Source organism: Theobroma umbraticum, unplaced genomic scaffold (genome assembly GCF_002168275.2).
Source record: "Theobroma umbraticum cultivar Fairchild unplaced genomic scaffold, ASM216827v3 scaffold_51.0, whole genome shotgun sequence".
Taxonomy (NCBI): Eukaryota; Viridiplantae; Streptophyta; class Magnoliopsida; order Malvales; family Malvaceae; genus Theobroma; species Theobroma umbraticum.
Window position 1 is genome coordinate 5,156,740 of NW_018397260.1, and position 9,048 is coordinate 5,165,787.

General features: G+C 33.7%; 1 protein-coding gene across 1 annotated transcript; it reads left to right on the forward strand.

The window, feature by feature from the left end:
• The first annotated feature begins 5,857 nt into the window (after positions 1-5,857).
• Positions 5,858-8,801, forward strand: LOC110416356 (putative trehalose-phosphate phosphatase D). Its single transcript, XM_021428337.2, has 12 exons — positions 5,858-6,030; positions 6,157-6,449; positions 6,557-6,697; positions 6,798-6,869; positions 6,994-7,086; positions 7,265-7,321; positions 7,442-7,543; positions 7,668-7,745; positions 7,919-7,988; positions 8,112-8,182; positions 8,294-8,386; positions 8,498-8,801. The coding sequence occupies exons 2-12, from the start codon at positions 6,195-6,197 to the stop codon at positions 8,555-8,557; spliced, it is 1,092 nt and encodes a 363-aa protein (XP_021284012.1). The 5' UTR covers positions 5,858-6,030; positions 6,157-6,194; the 3' UTR covers positions 8,558-8,801.
• The last annotated feature ends 247 nt before the right edge of the window (positions 8,802-9,048 follow it).

A 9,048-nucleotide genomic window follows, 5' to 3' on the forward strand; every position in this document is an offset into this window, starting at 1 on the left:
GCAACAAATTGGCTCGTGGGGAATTAGGTAAAGAAAAATATAAAATCGAGCACAATCGATTCTGTTTTCAGTCAGAAAAGTTAAATTTAATGTAGATATACTATATTGGTAGAGAAAAGGTTCCCATACCAACTCCAACACTTATTTATATTTTATTATAAAAATATATTTAATACATTGATAGTATATATAACTTTTATGCACTATTAGATTATTAAATTTTGATATCCTATTAATGAGTTATTACTTTGAAAGAAATAAAAGATTGATATTAAATCTCATGCTGTTTTAAAACTTCAACAACTTTTTATATCTTTCAAAATAATACTCATTAGTGAGGTGTTAGGATTTTGTGACTTAATTGTACGCGGTCAATAAATTAAATATTAAATTTTTATTATTTATTTTATGTTTTTTACTTATTATTATTTTTTTAAAAAAAAATAAAAAAAAATAAAATAAAGTTTAAACTCTCATCACCCTTAGGATATATTAGGCAAAAAAAATTAAATACCACCATACTAGAAACAAAAAAAAGAAGAATATTTCAAGTTTGATGTATTTTGACAAGGACTTAAACTTTTGCCAAGTTAGTTTTGAAATAATGATAAAACACATTAAGTTCAAATAATTGAGTTGACCACGAAAATTAATACGGAAAGAAGTCATAAGCATATGTTGTTTAAGTGCTAGTGTGTATGCTTAATTAGTTCATCTTGATTTCCCTATTTAGCCAAAAAAAATGATTCCCTGTGAAAGGTTAAAATTGTCACAGCAACACCTTTGCATTTATGAATTAATTAAGTTTAACAATTTTTATAAAACAAAAAATATTAATTGATACATTCATTTCATATTCAAATATTTAGTTTAATAATAGATATATGTATTTTTAAAAACAATTTGAATTTACATTTTCTTTCTTTTGAATTAAAAAAAGACTAATAAGAATACACTCATTCCATATGAATTAATTACAGTGTTTGAAGAATTTGGGAACAAAAAGTGTCATAATTTGCCATCGGAGAAATGAAATAACAATACTATACACAGTTAGAAAAGAAAAGAAATACTTTTAAAGCGACAAGTGGGCTCCTAACGGTGGGCCACGTGGGGTGAAACTTTTGAGAGTTGAGAGCCATGCGCAAGCAAAGAATAATTGTGTAGAAAATAAACATAGGGAATCCTGACCGTTCCATACCGAACCTGTAGAAAAAGTTGGACCCCAAACTGGGTCAGCCGACTGAGCGGATCCGCCGGTATTGGAGACCCACAAACAAACACGCGGCTATTTTGTAGCCATTATGAAATTTGGGCGGCCCTACCGCCCGTGCCAAAAGTGGACCTACCACCCAATCAAATGCCACCCATTTTCCTTCAGTTTCCTAGAAATATGCAAAAGAACCAACAAGAGTAAATACACACGAGTGGCGTTTGGTAAGCAGGCAAGCAGGCAGGCAGCTGTTTCAACTCGCAACCTGCTCCTTTTGCTGCCGATTATACTGTAAAGCAGATTCAACAGAGTGTTAGTATTACTTTTTTTCTTCTTTTTGGTATAACAGAACCTTCTCCTTTGCTTGCGTGCATGGTGTGCCGGTGCAATATGTCCATTTCGTTAAATCTATGGGCAACGTGTAATGAACCAATCTGGGTTAACGAACTCGGTAGAGTATGGTCTGCAACAAATTAAGTTATATCTGATATTATTAAAAGAGATCTTAAATCATTTTTTTCTCAGTCAAATATAGATTTTAGAATACTTATTTAATAAGAAAGATGGAAAGATGAAATGTGATGGAAAATTCTTTCATCTTTCTTAGTTATATTCTCAGAGAAACCGTGTTTATGTGAACACAAGGTACATGACTATTGGTCATGTTAGGAGAATTAAATCTCTTTTGGGGAATTCTCGATTCCTTACCAAACTACGAGCCACGAATCATAAACCACAAGATCATCACATTACTCAACTTAATTAGGGGAGACATGCATGCCGACGACTAACTACATAGAGATTCGTTTCATAATTGTTTCGGTCGAGCAGGACAACTAGCCAGTTTCTAGAAATTAGACGGGAAAAAAAGATCTTAATTTGCAACAACACCAAAAAAACAAATAAAAAAAACTTTCTTAATCAGAAAGTTATTCCCAATTAAAGTCGTTTGGTTTTTGGGGCCTGGATCAAACATTTATTCGGATCTTCTGCAACAATCTAACTTTCGTTTGCCTAACTCTCTCTTTTTGACAATCTTTCGTCTACCCGAATTTTGAAATTAAAATTCATTGTCACATGGGGTTGGCTTCCAGGCATCTACCAATGCCTCCGGTTTTGACTATTCACAGGAATTCACACAGTAGAAAGCAACTGAAAGACTAAAGCATAATTTTAATGTGTCAAAGACATGTGAATGTCTAGAAATTATAAGCAGTTGAAAGCATGACATAGAACTTGTTCACAGCAAAAAAACGAATCTCGTTGCTTTTGCTTATTAATTAATGCACCCTAGAATAAATTAGCGTAAAGACTCAATAATTAAGTGGGATATGAGGTCTCTAATGGAGTTGGATACTTAAATTCTTTTGAATTCTCCCGGTCTTACTACGACTAAGAACTTTGTGTGGTAATTGTTTTTGTTGCTCCATCTTGTGTGCGTACGTTACATGTATTTAGATATCTGTAGTTTACGAGATGGTATAAGTACATGCTCGGTCTTAGTTTATTTATTAATAGAAACTTATTTATATTAAAAAATGTAGTAAATTATGAAAAGTGAAAAAGAAAAATCCAAGGAAACTTCGGTCATCCTAACTTTCATGGCGCAACCACCGCTTGGAAACATAATCATAAGCTAAAAGAAATGAAGGAGAAAGTACAAAAGTTGTGATTGTCTGCTATCAGACATGGAAGGTCCGGTCCCGGTCCCTTAAGCCAGATTGAAAATAAATCTTTAGCAATGTTTGCCTCAAAAAGCTGTTTTACACATATGACAAAGTGAGATCTTTTAAACAATGATTAAATGAAATGGTTTTGGGTAATCAAAATCATCCTGATACGAAGTTTCATTGCCGACCCAATAAAAAAAAGCATGCAGAGCAAAGGCTGAGTCACTAAGACCTAATGTAGACAAAGCAGAAAGGCTTAATGTCAAAATTATGAGACAAAAACGCTGCTGGTTTTGGTTCAAATTGCACAAACGGTTAGGTCGGAGCTGCTTGTTTCCATAACCTTTACAAGGGGCGGTGTGGTGAAAGGAATGCCATTTTTGGCTGAATTTACGTTGGGTACTTTTGCTTTAGTTCATTGTAGAGTGCCCAATAATGCAGTTGTACTATCACAAATGAAATCAATAAACAGGGGAAAAGAAAGTGAGAAAAGAGAGTGGATGAGAAAGAAAAAGAGAGTTTGAAGCTTACTATATGATTTCGTTTTTACCACATGCTGCATGGGTTGAAAAGAATAGTCTACAAAGGCTTCTTTGACTGTTGCTTTGGAAATTCATGATATTCGGCCTTTTTCTTCTATTTAAAAAGAATAGTCACATGACATGATATTCATGTCAATAATTAAACAGAGAATTTGAAGGCAGCGGCAGAAATATTTGTGAGATCTTGAGTAGACGACTTTTTCATTAGCAGGAAATAGCATGCATTTTATAGTATTGAGAAAAAAAATGAGATTAGACAATGACCATATTCAACAGTCTTTAATAAAACTAGTCTTCATGGGATTCACGCAATCAAACAATTATACAAATTCATCTATTCTATTTTATATGACTTTTGTCATATAATTTACTTTATGTCAAATTAAACACACTACTAGTGTTGAATTTAGTAACTAATAATTTTCCAATGCAAGTCCTCTCGAAATTTCTATTTTGAAGTTTGTGATCACGTGTTCAGGTACTAACAAACACTTGTTAAGAAAATATAATATATAAATTTAATTTTTTTAATAATTTTAACTAGTGTTTATAGATATGTATTTTTCAACATTTCAATTTTTCGTTGTTTAAACATTTTTAGAAAAATAAAAATGTCAATGTTGGGCTAAATTGACACAAAATAAACTACAGAATTTGTTTTCAAATGATTGTAATTAACCAGCTAATGTAGCTGGCAAAGCTGCTTTGGAGGTTAATGCAAAGGGAATGGCTACCTGTTGTGTAGCCAGATTGAGACTTATTGCAAAAGGGATTCATCTAGCTTGTTATTGGAACAAAAATAAATATATGGTATTAATGTAAAATTAAGTTTTAATAAGGATCATTTTAAATAAGGCATTAACACCCAATATCATTACTGCATAAATAATTTCAAATTTTTAATTAAAATATACAAAATTGATTGATGATGACACGTTAATTCCATATAATCTATGAAATTGGTATGCACTTGTATTGAAATCCGTATTTGATCCTCTCAAGTAGAAGTTGAGCTCTCTTACTGTTATGTATCAGAGACCGAATTTGAAAAAAGAAAAAACATGTCGAACAAGGCATTAATTTCTTAGGCTTTCTAATCCTCTAATTATTGTTTAATTAGAATGCCCCTAACAAACTCTCACTTTCCCTTCATGTCATTTTACTTAACTTTATGCCCTATTGTCTAACCTTGAAATATGCATGCCTAATACCCAAACCCCTTTTTAGTTTACTTGACTGCAAAAAGGCTTGTTGAGTTCATACTAGTAGGAAAATCTGGAAAAAGAAATTAAAAAAAAGAAGAAAGAATTCACAAATTGCAAGAAAAGTCACCATTTTGACTCAATTATTAGGAAATCATTGGTAAAGAGGTAGAATAAAGATTTAGAAAATAAGTGTTCTTAATTTCACTAAAGAATTAAGAATAAATTTCAAAAATTAAAATGATAAAAAATAATTATAGGGTTGCATTACACCATGCTTTATGTCTTATTAAGTTATTACATGATGAATGATTGAATTACATTTATAAATTGAGTACTGAAAAATTAAATCAAATATATTTGACTTTTTTTTAATATTTGTGTAGCTATAACATATTACTAGATATCAATCTAAATTTATAAATATAAATTAATCAAGTAAAAAGTTGATAATCAATACAAATTATTTGATTCATCTGATTCATATTTGATATGATTTACAATACCAATATATTAAAAAATTACAAAAAAAAAATCAAACAATCAAATTACAAGGAACGACGTGGGACTCCCTAGGTGGTCCTTCACCATTTTTATGATGAGACAGTCCTTGAATGAGTCTTTCCCGATGCTTGCAAATCAATGAGAAAATTCCATTGACCGCAATCAAAACCCAGCACAATTCCCTTTGGTTGTGTCTTTTTTAAAAAAAATTTTAACAGGCTTTTGAACAGGGCAAAACCATCGAATGATTTTTCGCCGTATTTATACCTATCCATTAAGCACGTATAAGAATGCAACTTTATTTCTCAGTACCAAAGCTAAAAACAAATAGTACCCTGAAACTGTGTAAGACAGTGTAATCCTTAAATCCTGCTGATCCATCTAATGATGGTTAATTAGTTTATTCCAACGTTAACAATAATGAGTTTTAAGTACAATTTTTATCATTTGCCAACACAACAACTTGCTGCGGAAAAAATATTCATATATATTTTTCAAAGAGGGTGAGAAATATTCCATGGGATCAGATCAGTGGTCCCTCAATTCAAAGCCAAGGAAAAAATAAAGGGGTGGGAAGAGAGGAAGGAGGGTGTGAGATTGTTGGGTCGAAAAGTACAGGTGGCCAAGGAAAGTTATGGCTGTTTCGTCGCTTTGTGCCGTGAAACCAAGTTTATAAATTGACTAGACAACCCCAGTTTTTTTTGTGACTTGTGAGTGTTAGTGCGCCTCTGTGATTTTCACCTTTTCTTTTGAGTAGCATTTTTATTTTATTTTTTCTCTCCATAGCTCTAAGCGTTGCTTATTAAAACCCTGCCCTCTTCCTGTTTTTCTTACTCCTAAGATCTCACATTGCCATCTCCCTGTTTTTTCTCCTCTGTTTCTTTCTCTACTCTGTTCAGGTATAGACGGAGTCATAGAAAAATTTGATGTTTCTTTGACAAGTAGATGTTGCAAGGTTGTGTGTAAGGTTTTAATGCTTTGCCTATCTGGGTCTAAAGTTTGATTTTGGATTTTGAAACATGCAGAGCACAAGATAGAGAGAAGAAGAAGAAGTTAAAGAAGAATGACTAACCAACAGAATGTGGTGGTTTTTGATTTGAAACCGCGTGGTGTTAGGCATGTGTTGCCTCCGTCATCTCTGCCGGTGGCAAAACCCTTGTCACCGCAAGACATAAAGATGCTATTGATGAAAAGGTTTGAAACTGAGAAAGCAGGGGCTAAAATCAATGCCTGGGTGGATTCTATGAGAGCTTCTTCACCTACCCGTATCAAGTCTACAGCTTCCTTGCCTGAAACTGAAGAGAAAAGTTCCTGGATTGTAGGTTCCATTTCTCCATCAATATTTATTACTTCGCGCCTCTTCAACTGATGTTGTTATATTCCTTTTAATTAGCATTGATGACCACTTTTCTTTTCCTGAAACAGGTTCATCATCCCTCAGCTTTGAGCATGTTTGAGCAAATAGTGGCTGCTTCAAAGGGAAAACAGATTGTGATGTTTCTTGATTACGATGGCACACTCTCTCCAATCGTTGAAGACCCGGATCAAGCTTTCATGCCAAGAGAGGTTTGTTCTTATTCTACTACTGCTGAAAGCTGCCTCTGAGTTACTGAAAAGTCCCTACTAATCCACTCTTTTTGGCAAAACTTCTTTATCTATAAATCAGATGAGAGCAGCTCTAAGAGACGTTGCAAGATATTTTCCAACAGCAATCGTAACCGGTAGATGCAGAGACAAGGTACATTTTTTTTGAAGTGAAAAACGTACTATTGTGCTAAAGTTCATAGTACGATTATTACATTTTTTTTGTTCTATGTATTTGGTTAAAAATGTTGATTGATTTTCATCATGGGATTCTACAGGTTTACAGCTTTGTAAAATTAGCTGGCCTTTATTACGCTGGTAGCCATGGTATGGACATCAAGGGACCATCTAAAAGTTGCAAATACAAGAAAGTAAGAGCATCAGTGTACTTCGGCAGCTGCACTTCGGCAGCTGCAATTTCAGCCGTTGTACACCTTTTTTTTCTTTTCTTTCCCTCATCAGTAACCCACTTTTTCTTTGTTTTGTTTTGTTTTTCAATGGCTGCTTCTAATTTTTTTCTTTTTTACTGTCAACTTTGGTGTTGTTCAGGGTAACCAGGGAGTTCTCTTCCAGCCTGCCAGTGAATTCTTGCCCATGATTGATGAGGTTTGTTGTCTCCCACCATCATCTTGATTTCACAAAGCAAAAGAAACGACAAAGATCAGCAGCAATGCGTACAGGAAAATATCAAATTTTGTTTAACTTTTCTTTTTTTCTCTCTCTCAGGTGTACAAAGCCTTGGTAGAGAAAACAAAATCTATTCCAGGAGCCAAGGTGGAAAATAACAAGTTTTGTGTCTCCGTACACTTTCGCTGTGTTGATGAAAAGGTTCAAATAAAACCCACTTGTCTTTTCTTTTCTGTTGCAACTTGTAAACTGTAAAGTCCTCCAGGAAAATTTCAATCCCAATCTCACTGATTTTATAAGTATTTCCCCTTTCTGTCTTTGGTAGAGTTGGGCTGCATTAGCTGAGCAAGTTAGATCAGTGCTCAACGAGTACCCTAAGCTTAAGCTAACTCAAGGGAGGCTGGTATTTCCTCTTTCTACATCGTCTTTCCTTCTTTTTCCCGTCTCTCTTGGATAATAAAACTTTTCTTAAAGAAGCAAAAAAGTTCCATCACTTTGTCTTTTTATCTTTGATAAAATTGTATTGGCATGTCAATGTGGTCAATATTTAACCACCTTTTAATTTGATTCAAGCAGGTATTAGAGATCCGTCCAACCATCAAATGGGACAAAGGAAGAGCCCTTGAATTTTTGTTGGAGGCACTAGGTGATTATTTGCACTATTTTTTCTCAGTAAATAGATGGCCTGGCCTGGCCTGCCCTGCCCTTGTAATTACTTTATATACCCTAATAGTAATTTAATTTACTTTGTATTTCCTGGCTCTTTCAGGATATGCCAATTCAAATGATGTTTTACCAGTCTACATTGGCGACGATCGAACCGATGAAGATGCTTTTAAGGTATCTAATAATTACATGTAGTTTCTACAAAGTTCTACTTCTGATAAAGTTTTCTGTCTAACTGAGTTTCAAGTCAAGTTAAACACATCTTTGTCTTGCCTTTCTGATCAGGTTTTACGTGATAGAGGACAAGGGTTTGGGATCCTTGTTTCCAAAGTACCCAAGGAAACAGATGCTTTCTATTCTCTGCAAGAACCATCTGAGGCAAGATTACTAATCCTAGCATGAAATTCCTATTATTCTGATATCATTTAGTTGTTATTTTTGAACATTTTTAACTAACATAAGATTATTTTTGGTACCATAATTTAACAGGTTAAGGAGTTTTTGCGGCGTTTGGTGGACTGGAAAAAATTGTCACAACAAGCACCATAATAATTTGCTAAATGTGCTCAGACATACAGAAGATACTTGAATCCCACCCTAAATATCTGATTGAAGGGTGGAATGAATTATGTAATTTTCTCATTTAGAGAGAGTTGCTAATTGTAATTAACTACCGATGTTCAGAGGCTATAATTGATATATATGAGAAGATCTAAAAGAAAAAACAAAAAAGAGAAGAATTCCATAATTTTGGAAATTCTTTCAACTGATCTCTCTCTCTCTCTCGCGTATTTGCATAGCCATTTGTTTGTGAGATATTCTTGGATATCTTGACCACTAAAAATGAAAAAGATGGTATTATTTTTCATGATGCAACCACGTGTCGACGCAGTCACCTGCTCTCTGCCATGTTAATTGGTTTATGAAATGAGATATTGTATTACTCCATACAATTAAGCCTGACCGGTTAGAGCTGCTTTAGATAGAGATATAAAAGAAATAATGCAAGCAGTTCACGTTGTTTATAATTGGCAACCTGA